The following is a 20,945-nucleotide window of genomic DNA, read 5'->3' as shown; positions in this document are numbered from 1 at the left end:
AGAGAATGAAGGTGGTGGGGGCAACGTGTGTGTGTGTGTGTGTGTGTGTGTGTGGGGGACAGAAGAGGTTAATTTGTATCATGCATGAGTTGAATTGCGTGCCAAGCTTATCCATATCTTATTTCCCCGTAGAAAAAAAGGAATTGGCAACGAGAACAAATGCCCCTGCAAAACTATACACTATTTATCCTGTAAAGAATAAATGGGCTAATAATGACCAGTAAGATTGACCATAGACTGATGAGATCAGTTAGTGAATCACTGCTCACTACACAGAAAGAATATTATATAAAGATGAGTCTATATCGACGACGTTTCAGTTCCGGGATTGTTCAGATGCCGCCGGAAATTCAGCCAGATGTCCCTCATTTCGGCCGGATGTCCGTCACCTGCCGTTTCCTTTGTGTTGGCATTTTAAACTCCGGTGGATTTCTGAGGACTATGGTTAACTGCTCCTCAGATCTCTGCTGGGTAAATCCAGACAGCTAGCTAGACTATCTGTCCAATCTGAGTTTTCTGTTGCACGACTAAAACAACCTTTGAACGTACACATGTTCCTCCCTGAGGCTATTTTGCAGCGGCACCGTTGCTCTGTCCTGCGCTTAGCGCCACCCAAGACGACTGTGATTGGTTTAAAGAAATGCCAATAAACCAGAGCAGGTTTTTCTCCCATCCCGGAATGTTAGCCAGACCCTATCAATGCAACTAGCCCATTGTCAACAGATGGAATGAACTTCTACAAATGAAATAATTAAAAATACTTATTTTTTCACCTTTCCTTTCAGGGCTTCTGTAAGCTGTTAAAAAATGTTGGTTCTAAAATTTTAGTGTTTTTCATGTAAAAATGTAAATGCAGCTCTTCTGTGTTTCTCTTCTAGGCTTTTACACAATGGGTTTATAATAAGTATTACCATTAAAAAGTGTGAAGGGAGAGGTATAGTCTAGATTAGTCTCTTAGCTAGGCTACAACAGCAAAAAAAAAAAAAATCCAAGTTGGGGATGCTTGTCTGATTCTCTTTCAGGGTTGGTTGTCACCTGGACTGCCAGTGTATCAGTGGCATCCGGCCCATAGAGGGCGCCGCCGCTGCCCCTCATGCTCAACATCAAAATATTTTTTTGTATTAATGAACTCATTATTTTCATTCCATGATTAAAATTGTGAGGTCAGTAAAAAAAGCCTGGTCACGAATTTACAGGGATCGGACAGATGGGATTTAAGGCGATCAGGCTGAGCGTCTGACACTACCATAGACACAACATGGATGTATTGTATTATAATAACGATACACGCTCATTAATAGGTTAATAGAATTGCAGCTTGCTCAGTCAATAGGAGGAATAGATAGGATTTGGGACACAGATTAAACATAGCAGCCAAAAGTTGGGATTGCAACGTCATGTGATGCCCTCTGGCCCCAAAATACTTTGTTCCATAGACTTTTTTTGGTGCAAAAGACACGTCTATAAATCAGTAAATATTTTTTTCGTCCAAAAACGTCTGGAAAGTCTAGAAGAGCCACACGATTAAATCATTTCATCCCTATTGAAGTTAGTGGAGCGCTAAACCGGATGTAGCCGGCCTCGGCCGGCTGAGGTCTTCAGTGCACCTGCTCTATGGGCCGCGTAATGTGGAAGCAGAGCGAAAGAGATGGGTATTTTCTGGCTCCATGATGGCTTTGTGCGCCACCAAGCAACTAAATGAACGGGGCTCCGCCTCAAACTCTGTATTCTTACATGTCTTACAATACATCCAGGTGACTGACTGAGAGGTGAGGCAAAACCACAAAACGTAGCCGAGAAAAAAAATTAGAGATAGGATGTCTATCAGATAAACTTGTTGTCAAACAACTTCGACAGGATCAGCGGGACGTTACCACTGACCAGAAAACCAGGGGCAGAGGTAACGAATACAATCAATCGTTTTGTAACAATTGGTTTGTAAAAATGTCACGGCTAACTGCCTGTTGTGAGGCTCAGGCACTATTCCGCTGTCCCTGCCTCCTTTCCCAAATCAAAGCAACAAAACCTGGATAAATACTGGTGTGAATGACCTAAAACAGCTTTGTAAATAAAAATAAAAATGTCAAAGCATGAAAATTCAATGAAATTGTTAAATCAATTTTATTAAATATTAAATATTGCAAGGAAACATAAGGAAGAAAAACAGATATCTATGTATAGTGATATTCATGGGGGGTTAAGGTCACTCCATTCCTACCTGACACTTTAGACTTTCATTATACATTGAAATGGAATATATTAAGGATACATTTGTTGTTTTTTAAGGGATTCATAAAATATTTTGTGATTTTCAAAAAAAAGTGTGACAACCAACCCCGTTTTCCGTTACTTTTTGTTTAGATGTTTTTACACTTCAAATACTTTTGTTGAAAGCTGCCATCGTTTTTTGGCGACAGGAGGGCAGTAGAAGAAAAACATGCTGACGCATACACAGTCTGACATATGTAAAAAGTGTAAATGTGTCAAGAAAAAAAAAAAAGAGTGAGGGTGGGGTTGTCTCTGTGAGTATGTTATTATTTATTCAATCTAACAAATATTAATTAGTGGAACTTTAAATGTTTTCCTGGGAGATGGGAGACAAGTTTTATTTATTGGTGGCGCCAGCAGGCAGCCATGGCCAGACAGTTAATTATGATCATGACCTCAATTCACTCATTAACTCTTTTGCAGCACTGTGTGTGTGTGTGTGTGTGTGTGTGTGTGTGTGTGTGTGTGTGTGTGTGTGTGTGTGTGTGTGTGTGTGTGTGTGTGAGATGCGGCAGGATTTGTCACACCACCACAAAACTTACTACCCACAGGCTCCCTATCACTGTCCAAGTTTCTAATATAGGATAGGGGCCCTAATTTATGGAACTCTTTCTCTCATTTTGTCAAACATACATCTTCCATAAGTCCAAAATGCATATTTTAAGAAGACTTCTAATTTAGTTTACTGTTTTCTTTAATCTCATAAGTTATATACAGGCTTATCATTGACAGTGTGAAAATTGTTTATATCAAGAAATAAATAAGCTCTTTTTAATCGCCTTTGTTATGCCATTTTTTTTTATTCTACTTACTTTAATGATAAAACTTAAACTATCTCTAGAATGCAGTATGATAATCAGTTGTCAGTTGCTTTTGCTATTATTATGCACAAATTAAATTAAGCCAAAAGGGGCCTATTGTATGTGAGTTTTGGGTTCTGAATAAAGAAACCTTAGAGAAGCAGGAATGCAACATCATACACCCAAAATGTAGATATATGGCGTTATTAAATATTGGACTTTATGTGTTGTTAAGAGATACAAAAATATACTTGATAGGATTTTTGGAGGGAAAAAAACTAATACTAGATATATATAATTGTATATGTTGATAGTCTCCATGTTCTGGTTATTTCTGGTTATTGCCGATAATCACTTCATTTGATGACTCCAATGTTGGACATTTTGCCATGCAGACCATTGATGCTTTGACTCAAAGTGGTTTTTCCTTCTTTTTTTTTTCGTTTAAAAAAAACAAAAAACTAATATTCTCACACGCAGAGCGTGTCAGGTCTGGTTTCGGTGCTTTTCTTGCTGTGTGGGTCATGACTCTTCTCAGAAAAGTATCTTGAGGTTTCCCATCATTACCTTGCCTTCCTTTGCCTTGCCTGCTATTTTACACTCAGTTGTGACACCTTCGTGCTCCACGAGCGAGGGAGAGGTGACAGAAAGATGGATGACCGAGATACTTCCGCACGCAACTATTGTTATTGCGGCGGAGCGCATACATTGCTTGCATAAAGACGGAGGGTTGCGGGGAGGGGAGGGAGGGGAAGCCATTAGCTCAGTTACTAATCTGGAATTCATGCCTTGGTCAGGAAGGGAAGGTGATCCAGTGCTCTCCACCCGCCCGCAAACACACACACACACACACACACACACACACACAGCACGCACGCACACACGCGAGCTCTTTCTCTCCGTGCCATGCAAACACACACAGGCTACACAAACACAATATGTGAAAAAAGTATTTCCCTCTCAGGGACACTTCATCATGCATTTGTGTTGAGTTCATGGTTGCGTGTGAAAGACCTATCAGCAGCAGCTGATCAGCTGATTCTGGTGCGCACGGGGTGACCCACCCTGACCCTGTTATCTAGCGATTGTCTGTTTTAACCTGAGCTGAGCAAAGTGATCCATCTGTCTCTGTCCTCTAAAGTAGTGCACCAGCCATTAGCCTTTTGACAAACCACTGTCTTATCATGTCTCGGTTATCCTGAGATCAGCGGCGTAGTGTATTTGATCCGCAGGTATACGCATTATACCCGCTGAGAAAGCTCCAGGATTTCCATATAGCCTACCCACTTCAAAATGCCCGATAACAGGCAACAACATACTTTGCATTGCAATTTTGATATATTCTGAATTGTCATCTGTGTTTTTCTTCTTCACATAGGCTAAATAAAGGTATTTCCACCGCAAATTGGTGTATAAAAGTGTGTCAGAAATGCAGGAAATGAAGTCGTTGATGCTCAAAACTTCCCTGGGGGAGGACACCCAGACCCCCCACTATGATATGCCGCCCCATTCTGGCCCATATATACAGTACAGTATACCCACTACAATACATTAGACTACACCACTGCCTGAGATCAATTAGTGAACACCCAGTAACCTCCCAAATTGTTTTTTTTTTTTTTTTTTTAGAAAAACATGAATTTATTGTATTGCTTTTTGTTTCTCAAAACACTGAACCTTAAAGTATAACTTCCACGTTAGTTTGATACTACTGTAAGTGTGTTACCTAATGTGAAAACTGTAAAATGTGTTTTACACTATACTGCAGCATAACTTTCAGCACTTCTAACAGCGATTTGAAACATGTATCTTGCGTTGTTTGTTACTGTATTCACTGGTAGTTAAAACGACTAAACTGAAAATATATCATGTGTTTTGGTTCAAAAAATTCATGTTCTCATGACATTTCACAAAAAAATTATATTTTGAATGAATGGTTGTGTCGTGAGAGATGTTTACAATCCAACTAAATGCACAATGGCAAGTTTTGAAAGAAAGACTGTGGCTGTGGTACAAGGGTGATGAGTTTGGAGTTTTGTACCAAGAGTTGTGAAATCGTACCACAGTTACCACATAGTTGCGATAATAGTACCAAAGCGATAAACAAAAAAAAAATTCTAAAACTGTAACAATGTGGCCTATACCTTGAATAAAGCTTCATGTTGGGTTGCCTTTGTTGTCATGTAAAATAGATGTATACTTATAAAGTGCATTTCATAAAATAAAATAAAAATAAAAGGACGAATCAAGTCTTTTCAAGCATCAGTGGAAGAAAGCTTGAAACTGAGCCAACTTTTGTGTGTGTGTGTGTGTGTGTGTGTGTGTGTGTGTGTGTGTGTGTGTGTGCAAGCTGTGCTCTATGGTGTTATTGTTCAATATTTTCTGCGGCAATTAGTAAAGCAGAATGGATGAACAAGTCGTGCCTTACATTGAATACGGAGAAGACGGTAACAATGTATTTCTCAAATAAAAAAATTCAAAGTCCACTCCCACATATTTATGTGGATAGTTATATGATCCAAAATGTGGAAGAAGTTAAATACCTGGGAGTGATCTTGGATCCTGTACTAGATTTTAAAAACCATGTTAAAAGGGTTTGTCGTGTTTTGAAATTTAATATTGCTAATTTCAGGCACATTAGAAGCTCTTTGTCATTGGAAGCAGCAAAATCTAATTTTAATGCAATGATTTTATCGCATATATTGTATTGTATGTCATCATGGTCTCAAGCCAAACAAACTGTTTTAAATCCTCTTAGATCTTTACATAATCAAGCTTTGGAAATCCTAGACAAAAAACCTAGACGCCACCACCACTGTAGTATACTGGAGAAGTACAGTATTTTAAGCCTTGATAATTTGATCAGGTATTCTGATATCCGTTTGGTTCACAAAATTCTTAATGATGCCGCTCCACCCCCTTTAAAAACATATGTACAGCTACACTCTAAACTGACAAACAGAGCCTCTGTATCCAGGGGTGATTGCAATGTTCCCAAAAGAAAATCTGTTTTTTCTCAATCAGCCTTTTCCTATAAAGCAGTCAAAGAATGGAATGGGCTTCCTAACATTTTAAAGAATATCTCAAATTTTAAAAGCTTCTCGCGGGAAGTTGAATACTTCCTTTTAAACCATCAGACCTGCTCTCACTAACGCTTTTTATTCCATTGTTGTGTATATCTGTGTATTGCACCTTCGGTGTAAATAGTATATTTACATTGTCTTAACTGTCTTTGTTGTATAAACATGTTATGTTTATTGTTTTTGTCATGTACTCAACTCTGTTATGTCAATGTGGTTGTGGAGGACTACAGATGGAAAGTAGCATAATGCTAAATCTGGTGCAGCCATCTTTTTAATGTAACTGCACATTGTCCTGCTAAATAAACTAAACTAAAAACTAAACTAAACGTGAATCTGTTAAATTCAAATTACAGATTACAGTAGATGGTTTCACTATTTGGAACCATTCCTAATATTACAAGACAACTATAATTAGTGTTATTTCTTACATGGTTATGAATATGAGCCTCCTCCACGTTCGACGCTGAGTGGTGGAAATGAGATTTAATTGTCTTTGAAGGTTTGGTAACCGAACTCGACTACAGTCCAAAGAAACATTTACTCATGTGCTGTATTTAATCATGGTTTTTGAGGTGCTTGTACAGTTTATTTCAATCTTATGCTACTTTATACTTCTGCTCCACTACACCACTATTTTGTTAACAACTATAATTACTTACAACAGTTGCAGCTCAAAGGTAATATACAATCAAAATAACTGTATATGTGTGTATAAATCAACAGATGTTGAAGCACCAGCCAGTCAGAGTGGCGCACTGAAACAAGAACGTTTACACCGTACATGCAGCAAGGAGTTGTTTTACTGTCAAATTGAGTACTTTTAGTCGCCCAGGTAGCTCAGTTCGTAGAGCGCGCGCGCGCATATAAAGAGGTTTATTCCTAGACGCAGCAGATAAGACAATGATGTGTACAGAAAAACATCAAATGCCATTTTAAGGAGCACGAGGTGATGTGCGAAAATGTAACCGATGTGCATCTTTTGAGTGAGACAATCATTCCAGTTTTAGCTCCATATTACTGTAAGCACGATTTTCAAAACAGGGCCCGTGTTTTCAAAACACTATACACAATTAGCACAACCACACACCCAATTAGCAAAACACTACAGATCCTTTGCATAATTAAACACTCTTGTAAAAACTATACACTTTTGTTTAAAAACCACACTTTGTTACCATATGAAACACACACGTTTTAACATTACGATACTCGGTTTGCACGAGTTACACTCTTCTGTGATAAACCTAAAACACTTTTAGCACTTCTACTTCCCTATGATTAGAGTAGGCTACCATCAACAAAGTACAAATATAATGTAAATTCACCAAACACTACACAAGACCAATTATGACATGGAGATTCATAATACTGTAACAAAATGTCACTTTACGTATTGTAAAAAAGAAAAAACACAACAAAACTAGACATTGTCTCGTCGCCTAGCTGGATCTGGCCAGAGAATTTCATCAACATTGCAGGCAATGTGGTCATTACCAAGACACCTTGGAAAGAAAGGTCTTGAATGACGAATCCATCCTTGCATTGCTGCTACCTCCATCTGGTCACAGGCCTCCTCCATGGCTTGGATGAGGGGTACCTCAGCCTGGAGACGGAGATCATATACCTTCCACCGCCATGCCGAGAAAAACTCTTCTATAGGGTTGAGGAATGGAGAGTATGGTGGAAGATATAGGACGGTGAAATGTGGATGTTGCTGAAACCAGTTCTGAACCAGAGCAGAGCGGTGGAAAGACACATTGTCCCAGACAACAATGTATTGCATGTGATCGATTTGATTTGCTGCTGTTATGTTGTGCAATTGGTCCAAGAATGTAAGTATGAGTGCTGTGTTGTAAGGGCCCATATGGGCATGGCGGTGGAGGACCCCATTCTGTGTAATGGCTGCACAGTGTGGTATATTACCCCCACGTTGCCCTGGGACATCGACTATAGCCATGTGGCCAATGATGTTTCTTCCCCTCCTTCGGGCTCTCGTCAGGTTGACCCCAGCCTCATCTACGTAAATGAACTCATGCTGGATCTCCTCTCCATCCATTCGTAAAACTCTCTGAAGAACAGTGTCAGGCAAAATTGTGTAGTTCAGTGTAGATGTAGTATACATATTACAGTACAGTAAAAGATTATGAGACAGTATGCTAGATCACACTGCTAAAGTGAATACATACCTCTGCATAATCATGCCGCAGTCGTTTCACCCTTTCGGAATTGCGCTCGAAAGGCACTCGATAAATTTGCTTCATTTGAATATGGGTTTTCTTTAGGATGTGTGCCAGTGTTGATGTTGAGACCTGATGGATATCGTTGAAACTGGCGTGGTCATTGACAATGTTAGTTTGGAGCTGATTGAGTGTTATAGCATTGTTGGCCAAAACCATGTTTACTATCTCCCTCTCTTGCTGTTCTGTGAACATAGGAGGCCTTCCCCCTTGTCGTTCCTGGCCCTCAATCATATGTAAAAAAAAAAAAAACAGTATACAATAGTGCAGTCATTTCACAGGAAAAGGTAACAGAAGTGCTGATAGTGCATAGAATACAGTACTGTAAGCAGTTACTGAAACCGTGCAGATGTGTTTGATATTTTTACAATACCTATTTTCCAGTCGAAATTTTCTTATCACACTTGCCACGGTGTATCGGCTTAGATTTGGCTCTCCAGCCTCCCTCAGCGTCAGGCCGTGGTCGACAATGTGGTCAACCAGTGTTACGCGGATCTCATTTGTCAGATTCGGTCCTCTTTGAGCACCTTCTTGTCTTCCTCTTCCTCTTCCTCTTCCTCTACCTCTACCTCTAGCATGGCCTCCATCTCTTCCTCTTCCTCTGTTGATTCCTCCTCTGTTGATTCCTCTTCCTCCCCTTATTCCTCCCCTTCTTCCTCCTCCTTGTCCTCCTCCTCGTTCTCGTTCTCCTCCCCATCTTACTCTTTCTCTGACTCTTTCCATTGTGCTTGAAGACCGATGAACTCACCTGCTGCTTTTTATTGTGCTTACACACCTGATTGGTGTGTCTACAATTAGGCAAACAAGTGTTTGCACACCTGATGACTGTGTTGAACCAATTGGTTGGACGGTGCGGTAATTTGACAGTCAGTGCTTTGGTATTGCAAGGAAGTGACTTCATGATAGATTTTTGTGTGTAATGTATGTTAAGTGTGTTTAGTGTTTTGCAAATCACTGTGTGTAGAGTCTGCAACAAGTGTGAGATTGACAATGTGCTTATAGTTGTGCAAATATGGGCTGATGTTTTGCTTCTTGAGTGTAAGGTTTTGCTAATAGTGTACTACTTTTAATTTTAGTGTGTAAGCAATCCAAAAAAACTGTAATTCTTGTCTCCATCGCAGTGAATGTTATATGCTGTAAATTTATATTAGGTCATAGGCAACATTCATGTTAGGTGTCGTGACCTGCAGTCCGAAATAATCCTATTAAGGTTTGCTCGATCGGGCACATGCAAGGCCAGGAGCCTGTTCACTCATGTCCATCTGGTCAAGTTATTGTTCTCTTTGATAGTATTATCATGGTTATGTTACCAGAAGGTTTCACTTTTGAATTTACAATGAATGTAGAGTATGCCTTAAAGGGGCACTCCACCAGTTTTACACAGGAAGTTCAATTTACTGATCATGAGGAGTACTACTGTGAAAACACCTGTAGGCTACTGTACGTGCTCTGTGGTTTTGGCAGAAGCTTTTTCAAAGTTCAAAGAAAATAATCCTGCTGGTGTGGCAGGGAGCGTGTCACGAATGATGATGACTAAAAGTCAGGATGTCTCAGCCTCTGCTAGCCAGGGAAAACCCTGACCAACTTCCAGGCAAATTTGAGTTTTGCTCTGCAAGTCAGTCTGGCCCATTTCCAATTTTTCCAAATCGAGGCACCAATCACAACCGCTGAGGTGGGCTTTACACGATGACGATAGCGCAGCAACCCGTTGATGCCGCTGTCGCTGCTACGTCACCCGGATCGTTGGTCTGATTGGTTGAAGGACTATCCAATTGCTCACAGAGGCATTTGGTAATTTGGTAATCACATTCCAGTTACTAATCCCAGTTACACTGCATTAATTTGACATTTAGGGGTCAGCTTGTTCGCTGTCTTAGAGTAAGATGGAGGGTAAATTTCAGTTTGGTCTCTCTGTGTTGGAGAGGGGTGGGGGGTGGCTAGTCTCTACCAAAAAAGGAGAAATGGGACCCCCAGTAACTCCATAGTTCAAAATGTTGTGTGTTCTTAGCTGGTTTGCTAAGGTGCGCCTACACAGGTGTGCCTACATTCAGGAGTCACCTAGTTATGTTTGGAGTTAAAGGGTGTGTGAATGTGTCGTTTTCTGTTTCTACACATGCTAAAGATTACAAAAAAATGCGAGATGTGGGTGCCGATGTTTGGAAATTGTTTAAAGGCACCTTTGACGGCGCTGTGCCGAGTAACAAAGTAAAGTAACAAGTAATGTAGCTCATTGCTTTTGTTGTTGAATATTCAGCCATTAATGCATTTTTTCAATGTGTAATAAGTAATGACAGTTTTTACATAAAACTGCTTATGATTCCCCCAATTTTCATGGAAGCATCAAGTTACAGGTAACAAAGAGTAATGACTCAGTGTTCTGTCGATTCGGTCCAACAGTAAAAATGTCAAATATGAAATAAAGCCAGCACAGCTGGGATACCTGCAAATGTGTGCGTGTAATTTGCAAAAGAGGCCTAGTTGTTGACCGGAGAATTTAATGTGATACTTGACAGATCACTAAAAGGGAAATTCCTATTTTGTTTTCCTACTTCCTTGAAGTTCCCAGCTTATCCGTACAGCAGTGCCGGATCAGATCAACATTGCAGCGTATTGTTTGGGACCGTTTCAGCAGGGCAGCTGTTTGTCAGAGCATGAGAAAAGGTTCTGATCCTAGTTAAAGAAGTGGAGTGTGAAGTATTATTCAAGAACCCCACCACCACACAGAAATGAATGAATTGGTTTTTTTTTTGTCAGGGACGATGTAAGGTAACATGGTCAGATGACTTTATTATAGAAGGGGGTATGTTGAGCAGGTTTAGGAGTACAACTCTCAGTTCTTTTAAATCAAAGCTAAAGGCCTATCTTTTTGATGTTGCCTTTCTTTAAATAACTGTTCATTTGTTATACTGAAGTTGCATTGATGACACTGTATGACACTCAATAACTGCTCTTTAATGTTTAATTTCTTATACCGCACTGTAACTTTTATTCACGTATTTTATCTCTCAGTTCTTTAAATTCGTATACTGCACTATCAATTTTATTCTTGTCTTTTAATGTTTTAATTTGTTTTTAATTGTTTTCTAACTGCTCTTTAATGTTTTATGTAAAGCACTTTGAAATTGCCCTGTTGCTGAAATGTGCTATACAAATAAAGCTGCCTTGCCTTGCCTTGCCTTAAAAGTTATTTATGTTTGATGTTTTACTTACAAAAGCACAAGTATTTGTATATGTATAAACAATCAAGAAGGAACTCTGGAAAATGCGTGTAAAATGCTGGAAAATATTAGTTTGGCTTGAATTTATTTTTATCTACATATTTTTGAAGAGGTTTTATAGCTTTATGACAACCTGTAGAGGAGCATTCAGTCAGCTCATGATTGAAAACCAACAACAACCTCCTGACAGAGGCGGTAAGCTAAGACACTCACACGATGTAATCAGGTACACACCTGCTCTGAAGGTGTGTGTGCGTGACAGCCTTTGCGTGAGGTGAAACTAACAACCTTCACAGTCATTACACCTGCTTTTATTTCCAAGAATTCTTTACGAGGTATATGACTGAGGGCAAAACATTTTTCCTGTTTTTTTTTTTTTTTTTTTTTTTTTTTTTCCCATCCCCAGTTCTTTGAAATGAACACAGAGCAAACTAACACCACAGACCTCTAGGCCGGCGTCCAGCTCCGCATTCCAGCTCATCCTGTGCATCCTGACACGACTCACCGCTGCTTTGGCTGTGGTCAACTCTACACAGTAGCACTACTCTTCACTTCCTATGTAGTAGCCTGTAATCTCTTTAATCTTTTTTAAGAACTTAATAAAGTAGCTCGACACAGACTCTCACCACTGACTCACATCCGAGCTGTAGAAATTGAAGCTCGGCTGATGAGAGGACCGAGTGCCAAATGCCTCAAATGTGTACAATTTAAAAGGCAAAGTACAGCTTTCAGCCCTCCTGTGTGACATTTACAGTTTGCTTTGTCTCCAGCCGCTCACCTGTTGTGATCTGACACACGCTCCTGCAGCCTGAGTGCCCGCTGAGAATGCAGCCGGGCTCTCACCTCAGGCTCCACAACCATCTTTAATCAGGTTCAATTTCGTCCCCTGAGGAGCACAATCGCACTCCGCTGTGTGGATCAGAATCCCTTTGATAGCTGAATACTGTACAATCACAGGAGTTTATTTGGAGACGTTGCTCTTGATTTCAAATGTATGAAGCCCAGTGCACTGTACTAAAATGACGCTGTAATTCTCCACTCATGGGTTTATATTTGGAACACTTGTAACGCTGCTGAAACATGGGTTTCTCTTTACCTACTGACCCACAAGAGCAACAGGATGTCCCCAAAGGCATTCCCTATAGGACCAGCATTGTGCCCATGAGAACCACACAGACAGCACACAGCCTAATTGTTAGGCTTTTTCTCAGCAGGCAGTCTGGCATATTGTTGCAACTATAATATGACTTTTTGATGCATTGTGTCTGGTGGAAAGCAGATATTAAACGACTGGATTAAGAGATTAAGGGGTTCTAAAAATATTTTTTTTAAAACGACATTATTGTTTTAATAAAGTTCTATTTTCCATGACTTGTTTTGTCGTTTGATGGGTTCTCGCCTGCATGTCTGTGGCTGCTCAGTCCGGCCCTACCGTGTTGCATGACTGAAATGAATGAAGCCTGAGTGGCAGATTGCATGACTCCAAAGCCCCAAGATCCTCGCAATTACAGAAGCTATAGCGCGCAAATATGTGCACCTTCGTGCCCAAGCAGGGCAAAACAGAGAGTCTCGCGTCCTGCGCTCTTTGTTCTGCCAGTTTAAGACCCTTGTGTCTTTTCCAGACGCTGCTGCCTTCGCGTGACTTGACCAAGCAGATTTAGGATTGTCCAGAAGAGCGAGACCCTCCCCTCTGGACGCCAGCTCCGCTTCTCACGCAACCTGCAGCACCAGAGGCGCAGTTCCGCGGCGCACGGCAAGAGTCCCCGGGGAGTCAACACACAGCCCGGCAGGATAAGCGCCGACCAAACTTTTACCTCACGGACTTTTTTTTTTTTTTTTTTAGCTGAAATGTATGTAACACAAAAAAGTAACTTCTAGCATGAGTTCAAATACACAGCGGTTACATGCGCCTAACAACATTAATAGTAACCCATAATGCCATTTGTTTTTTTTTAAACCCTAAGGGGCTTTATTGCTAAATAAATAAATAACTAACCCCATGACTGTTCGTCACTTGATCTTCAAAGATTGAAAGGGAATGGGAAATAATAAATCAGGCTCTTCTACTTACAATATAAGCCCACCTCTGGCAGACAGAGCACGTACGACAGAGCGCTGTGAGGCAATATTTTATTTAATTTAATTTTTTTAATCAATGTAGGACTATATTATTTCAGGAGATAATCCTATTCCATTTGTATAATTGCAATACATAATTCTGCGAAGGCAAACAAGAATTTAAATCCCCAAATTAAAATTGGCCTTTAAATTATAGTAGGCTATTTCAAATAAAAGAAAAAGGGTTGAAGCTTTCACTACACCACACACCACTTTAATTAAAAAGCACGCTCTGCTTTCATGGGCCTTCGGATCATGTTGGAGTCATGTTTAGTGAGTTTTGCTCAAAAATGAGCATTCACATTGTTAAAGAAATATGTTCGTGTCATATCATATATAGATTCCCTTTAAAAGATGTTGCATGGTAGTGTGTGTGGTCTTTTTTCTTCTTGATGCTTTTTTTTTAAGAGAAGTGACGTGACAGCCTCCGTGATAATGTTATTTAGTCCTTCATCCATTGTCATGTTGGCTGATCCAAACCTGAGGCTGAATAAAATGTCTGAATTGTATATGTCCACATTCAGTAAAACAAAAACATGAAGCTCTGACAGTTTAGATTCAGAATCTTTAATGATATGATTTCTCTAATGCAAGTAATAATAATTTGTGAAAATCAAATTATTTTGACCTAAATTAGGATGACTGAGACTAAAAAAAAAATGAGACAATAAATAAATAAAAGGAAAAAATTTCAGTCAATGAAAAAATAAATAAATGAAAATCCATTTAAAAAAATTGTTATTGGTGATAGGATTTAATTGAGTTTGTGTAAAAGCTGCTCTAGGTATAGGCAGTGGAAGAAGTATTCAGATCCTTTACTTAAGTAAAAGTAGCCTACTAACACCACATAGTAATAGTCCTGCATTGAAAATGTTACTTAAGTAAAAGTATGTACGGAAAATTTACTTAAAGTATTAAAAAAAAGAAAATCAATGCAGAAAAATCCTCACATTATAGAAACTGGAAAGGATCCAAACAGTTCTGTCAATCAACTCAGTGTTTAATCGACTAATCATTTCAAATGGACTTGTAGGCTTATATATTGTTGGGTAGTTTTTTTTATATATCAAAAATCTTAATTTGTAAAGTAGTAAAGCAGTCAAGATGAATGTAGCGGAATAAAAAGTACAATATTTATGTGTGAAATGTAGAGGAATAGAAGTAGAACGTGGCATGAAAAGACTCAAGTAAAGGACAAAAAAAATACCTCAAATTTGTACTTAAGTACAGTACTTGAGTAATCGTACTTAGTTACATTCCACCACTGGCTATAGGTTACTGTGAATATAAACAAAGTAGAATAGAGAAGCTCGAAAGAGGCAAAAAGAATCCTACTTTCATCACCAAGTTATTTAGACAGTCGCACATTTTGATAGTCGTGAGAGCAGAAACTGAGTGTCAGTTTCGCCTTTCCTCCATCGCCGAAAGTCACAAACTTTAACATGTCACAGATTTGAGTTTAACACCTGATACACAATTCCGGACAGACTTGAGTGGCCACACGACAGCGGTTGGACTGCGCAAATCCTAGGTGTGACATGTTTAACAGTATAAAGGTTTCAACGAATTAGTAAGGCTTATAATTCTCATTTCTCAGTTCATCTATCAAATGAAGTTATTTTTTCAGATAAAGGCTATTGTGCTTTTTTGATCCCCTCCAAAAAGGCACAGAGAGCTTTGGATGTGAAGTGGTGCTGTAAATGCCTACTTAGAAAAAGCTCTCTGGGTATAAAAGGTTGAAAAGGGGACAAATGGTACTGAACTCATATACTCTTGCACTCCAGCAGTGCTGCCCCCCTCCCCCGCATCCTCTTCAAAGGGGAGGTGAGGGATTGAACACTGCGCTCTCACGCAACTGGTCAATCTTTAACTCCCAGCGGAGAACTAACAGGTACGAGCACGACATGGCATTTCACCGTCGTGCAGCCTATCAGGAAAGCTGAAAGCCGCCTGGGTGGCTGCTGTGGAAGTTGGCATAAACTCCTATTCTCACACCCAAATCTTAATTAGTAAGACTACAGGACAGACTTCAAAAGGCAGAAATTCAATAGATGCAATGTCACCTCATCAAAGGCTCAACGGAGCGATAGCGTAATCCACAGGGGGTTCGTGAGATGCACCCAACCTGCCATCGCCTTAATTAATTCAGCCTTTTATGAGATATCATAGCCGAGTGGAATCGATTATTTGATCACAGGAAAGTTAGATGAAAAATGCATCAGTGAACTCAACATTAGCCGAGGTCAAAGCAAGAATATGCATTTTTTTTTTTATTAAATGCGGCCATTATAGACTTATAGCCCAAATACTGATGTGTTGAAAACAACCTGCAGAACAGTAGTGGCATGTATGCAACTGAACAATGCTATCAGAGATTGGAAACAGTTTTATAGTGGTGGAAATGATTCTTACCTGTGATGTCTATTATTGTAGGCCTACGTCTTATCTGTCCAAACACGATAAAACATCACACGCATTTGGGCTATAAAGTCCTGCACGCCTAAAAAACTTTCGTTCAACAACTGTGAAATATGCATTTCATTCAGTGATATGTAGTTTCAAACTAATTTTGGTCTCGCACAGGCAGGCGCACGCACGCACGCACGCACGCACACACACACACACACACACACACACACACACACACACACACACACACACACACCTTTTCTCCGTACTAAACTTCATTCATGATAGAGCGAGAGAGAGGGAGAGCGAGAGAGAGAGAGAGAGAGAGAGAGAGAGAGAGAGAGATACGTCATGCACCGCAGCCAATAAAGCTGTGGAGCACACTATAAAGCTAGAGCCTATCTAGCTGTTTTGGGAGAGAGTAAACTTGGACATTGTCTCCACTAAACCAAATTTGCACTATCTTGAAAAGTACTTCTGGGATTACATCGCTGCTACTCTATTACCATTCCACTAAGGTAAGTTTAATATATGTGTATGAAGACAGATTGATTTCTAACTGAACAGGCAGTGTTCACAGATCAGAGCAGAGTGCCCAGTGGACATTATTTTGCAAGCATGCAGCTGTTAATAATTAGGAGTTTTCTTTGCAGTTGCAACCTTTAATATGCTAATTCGTTTTTAATCATTGTGTTGTATTTATGGGCTTTTTTATGAGTTCTGTGAGACTTTAGATAGCCCCCCCACTACTTCGCATAGCCATGTAAGATGTGATTTTTGTGCAGCATGTGAACCTATGGAGCCAATTAATAACAAACATACACCGTGTGACAGTCTTCAGTTACTTTAAAGTTTATGGTGCATGTAGTCAACATGTTGCACAACATTTGTCCTCCTCCCTGCCTTCACCACTCTAATGCCCCTCCTATTTAATTTCCAGGTTGTGCAGAAGCCACACACACAAAAAAAGGAGTTGTCATCATGGTGCTAATGATACTACCATTCATTGGAGCGGTGTCGGTATCTGAGAGTTTGGTTGCTATGATAACGGTGTGTCTGGTATACCTGACCCTGAAGTTTTTCCGCACTGAGATTCCTGAGGGCCTCCGTCGGCTGCCTGGACCAAAGCCCCTTCCTATCATTGGGAACGTGCTGGAGCTGGGCAGCAGACCTTACCTGAGTCTCACTGCCATGAGCAAGCGCTACGGCCACATCTTCCAGATCCAGATTGGCATGCGTCCTGTGGTTGTGCTGAGCGGCAATGAAACAGTTCGACAGGCTCTCGTCAAGCAAGGGGAAGAGTTTGCGGGCAGACCAGACCTGTACTCCTTCAGGTTCATCAATGACGGCAAGAGTCTGGCCTTCAGCACAGACAAGGCCGGCGTCTGGCGTGCCCGCAGGAAGCTGGCCTACAGCGCCCTGCGCTCCTTCTCCAACCTGGAGGGCACCACCCCACAGTACTCCTGCATTCTGGAGGAGCACATCTGCAAAGAGGGAGAGGAGCTGATCAAACAGCTCAACACCGTCATGAAGGCTGACGGCAGCTTTGACCCCTTCCGCCACATTGTTGTCTCCGTTGCCAATGTGATCTGTGCAATGTGCTTCGGCCGACGCTACGGCCACGATGACCAGGAGCTGTTGAGCCTTGTTAACCTCAGCGATGAGTTCGGCCAGGTAGCGGGAAGCGGTAACCCTGCAGACTTCATCCCTTTCCTTCAGATCCTGCCCAGCCCAACGATGAAGAAGTTCTTGAGCATCAATGCCCGCTTCATCGAGTTTGTGCAGAGGATCGTGGGCGAGCACTATGCCACCTATGACAAGGTACGCCACACACTAAATAATGTCATGGATAATGTATTTAGTCCATTCTTCTTCCACAGTTTTGACCCGTTTTCAAGTTCAGATGTGTAAAAACTACTTTGTATATGAGTAATTTGAGTTTTATACAGACTTTAAACTTATAGGCCCTCAGATACCACACTACCATTTACTTTTTTTCATTGGAACAAGGCTTCATGATATCCTCAGACATGGCTATTCTAACACAACAAAACATGGAAGGGTGTTTGTTAGATGGAGATGACAAAACACACCAGGATGCTTACATGGGGCTGTTGCTTCTTGATCAAAGACCAACAGGGCCAAAGAAAATTTAAAAAGAGTTTCTGTTTCTGTTTGATTGTTTGATTGATTATTTTGGGCTGAGTGAAATCACAGGTCAAATTTGACCGACTAACGCAAAAAAATGTGTACAGCTTTCTAACACATTACAAGGGTTAATGAAAAAGACATTTTGTTTCCCCTTTAATCACTGTGTATGAAAGATTTATTGAGATCGTCCCATCATCTTCTTTCAGGACAACATTCGTGACATCACCGACTCCCTCATTGATCACTGTGAGGACAGGAAGCTGGATGAGAACTCAAATGTCCATGTGTCGGATGAGAAGATTGTAGGAATCGTCAACGACCTGTTTGGAGCTGGTAGGTTGAATTTCTGATCAGAAGTGACTGCTTCGTGAATAAATAACAGACACGTGTCTTTACAGAAGTTGTGTTTCTCTTCTAGGTTTTGACACCATCTCCACTGGCCTGTCTTGGTCAGTGATGTACTTGGTGGCGTACCCAGAGATACAGGAAAGGCTTTATCAAGAAATGAGTAAGTACAGCTGTTATAGACTAGATATTCATTGGTTATTCCATTCATATCACAGGACAGTTTTCATTTTAGCATTGAGTAACGTTAAAAACGTAATGCAGCTAGGCACATTTTGCTGCTCTCAAAGCCTAATGTTTCAATGAGATTATTTAATCAAGTTAAAATGTGGGACAGGACTGTAAAAGGCAACCTCAGTCCTCATCTTGAAGTAATAGTAAATTATTTCTTTTTTTCAGAGGACAAAGTGGGTCTGGATCGCACTCCTCTTCTCTCCGATAGACCCAACTTACCGCTTCTCGAGGCCTTCATCTTTGAGCTGTTTCGCCATTCTTCATTCCTACCCTTCACTATCCCCCACTGGTGAGGTTAATCCCTTTTTAGATGTGTTAATGACATGTACATTCTCACAGAGCATAGCGTAGGAACATAGAACAAAGACATAGCTATCCCAGCTGCACAAATGTGGGTGATATAAACCTGCAAATGCACGATGGATAAACACTCCTGTCCTTCTTTTTCAGCACGACAAAAGACACGTCTCTGAATGGCTACTTCATTCCCAAAGACACCTGTGTCTTCATCAATCAGTGGCAGATCAACCATGATCCGTAAGTTCTTTTTGTTATTTATTTGTCTTTATTGAAACAGTTGAAGCTTACTGACTTGGCATTTACACTGAGGAGCTGCCCAGTACTCCCAGAAAAGAGAGCTGTTAAAGCACAGGAAGTTGGCACCCCATTGGTAGTTGTAAAGGAAGACAAAAGCAGCAGTCCTCGAATTGATCATAAACCTGCATTTTTTATTGACATTGTTATTCGTGCAGCTTATCTTATTTCTTTATCCTCTGCACTTTTCAGTGAGCTCTGGAAAGAGCCGTCTTCTTTCAACCCAGACCGCTTCCTGGTCGCTGACGGCACTGAGGTCAACAAGGTGGAGGGGGAGAAGGTGATGATTTTTGGCATGGGAAAGCGGCGCTGCATCGGCGAGGTCATTGCACGACATGAAGTCTACCTCTTCTTGGCAATCATTGTCCAGAAGCTGCGCTTCCACACAATGCCTGGAGAGCCACTGGACATGACCCCAGAATACGGTCTCACAATGAAGCACAAGCGCTGCCACCTGAGAGCCACAATGCGAGTGAGGGATGAGCAGTGAAGCTATTTATAATGTACATGTATGTATGCATGTATGTATGACAATATGTGGTATACGTTGACTCTAACACTGTAATGGCCACCTTCATAATAACAGTCAGTGCAAGAAGCGTCTTTCTCAGAATGTAAGGCACCGGATGCCGAATTTGATCTACAGAGCTTATGGCATTGAAGCAAATAAGTGAAATGTGCTTGTTGCAGATTGTCAGCAATGTCTAGTGTGTGAACATATCTTTGTCATGTTTTTGGTTGTCTAAGAGATATTCCTGCACATGGTTGGTGCTTCTTAGTGAAGTAAAGGAGATACCCTACCTGGTTCTCCTGTGTTGTAAACCAAACTGCTCCCATTGAGAAGTTGGAAAGCACTCGGAGACTAAGTTGCCTTGTTCATCTTTGGGACACACAGTATGTGTTACTGGATAGGCATTACTATTTAGGCCACTGCAACCTAAATTGTTTTCTTCTGAACAGGACAGAAATGACCTTATGATACATTTTACAATAAGCTAATAATTATTTTGATTCCATTACAATGTGGATGCAAGACACTGAAGCTATATTTGTATCCCAAAATGTGATATTGTGTGTAAATCAAGTTCTTTGTATTTTTTTAAAGTAGGCCTAATTTTTTTATGTGCCTGTATCGTTTGTATTGGTTGAGGTGAAATACAGTAGTTTTGCTCTGCATCTTTATGAAATATCAGGACACCAAAAGAGTTCCATTGATTTTTGAAATATATATTATTATACAATTTTGTATTTAATGTATCAATGATTGTATAACATGTAAAGGTATGTGATGGAGCATCATTTAATCAGCAACACAAATAAAACGTGTTTTAATGATGATCTTGTTCCTATTGCTTTCTTGATTTGAAAGAAAACTAATTCACCCACACACAATCACATAAATGAGCCACTTAGCCTATATGTGTTAAAACCATGTCAGAATATACCAAATTGTGAACGGATTTAAACTTTAACGAGATATAAAATCAC

At 40.4% G+C, this 20,945-nt stretch overlaps 1 protein-coding gene across 1 annotated transcript; it reads left to right on the top strand.

Moving 5' to 3' along the window:
* The first annotated feature begins 16,565 nt into the window (after window positions 1-16,565).
* Window positions 16,566-20,792, top strand: cyp1a (cytochrome P450, family 1, subfamily A). Its single transcript, XM_028573152.1, has 7 exons — window positions 16,566-16,651; window positions 17,074-17,954; window positions 18,491-18,617; window positions 18,703-18,792; window positions 19,029-19,152; window positions 19,314-19,400; window positions 19,650-20,792. Exons 2-7 carry the CDS (start codon window positions 17,115-17,117, stop codon window positions 19,945-19,947), a joined length of 1,566 nt encoding a protein of 521 aa, XP_028428953.1. The 5' UTR covers window positions 16,566-16,651; window positions 17,074-17,114; the 3' UTR covers window positions 19,948-20,792.
* The last annotated feature ends 153 nt before the right edge of the window (window positions 20,793-20,945 follow it).

Source organism: Perca flavescens, chromosome 1 (genome assembly GCF_004354835.1).
Source record: "Perca flavescens isolate YP-PL-M2 chromosome 1, PFLA_1.0, whole genome shotgun sequence".
Lineage (NCBI taxonomy): Eukaryota > Metazoa > Chordata > Actinopteri > Perciformes > Percidae > Perca > Perca flavescens.
This window is presented reverse-complemented; position numbering and strand designations above follow the sequence as displayed.

Bases quoted from the DNA above. Each gene is read 5' to 3' on its own strand.
- cyp1a (XM_028573152.1), top strand. From the start codon at position 17,115: ATGGTGCTAATGATACTACCATTCATTGGAGCGGTGTCGGTATCTGAG. The intron at 17,955-18,490 runs GTACGCCACACA...ATCTTCTTTCAG, and splicing joins ACTATGCCACCTATGACAAG to GACAACATTCGTGACATCAC. The intron at 19,153-19,313 runs GTGAGGTTAATC...CTTCTTTTTCAG, and splicing joins CCCTTCACTATCCCCCACTG to CACGACAAAAGACACGTCTC.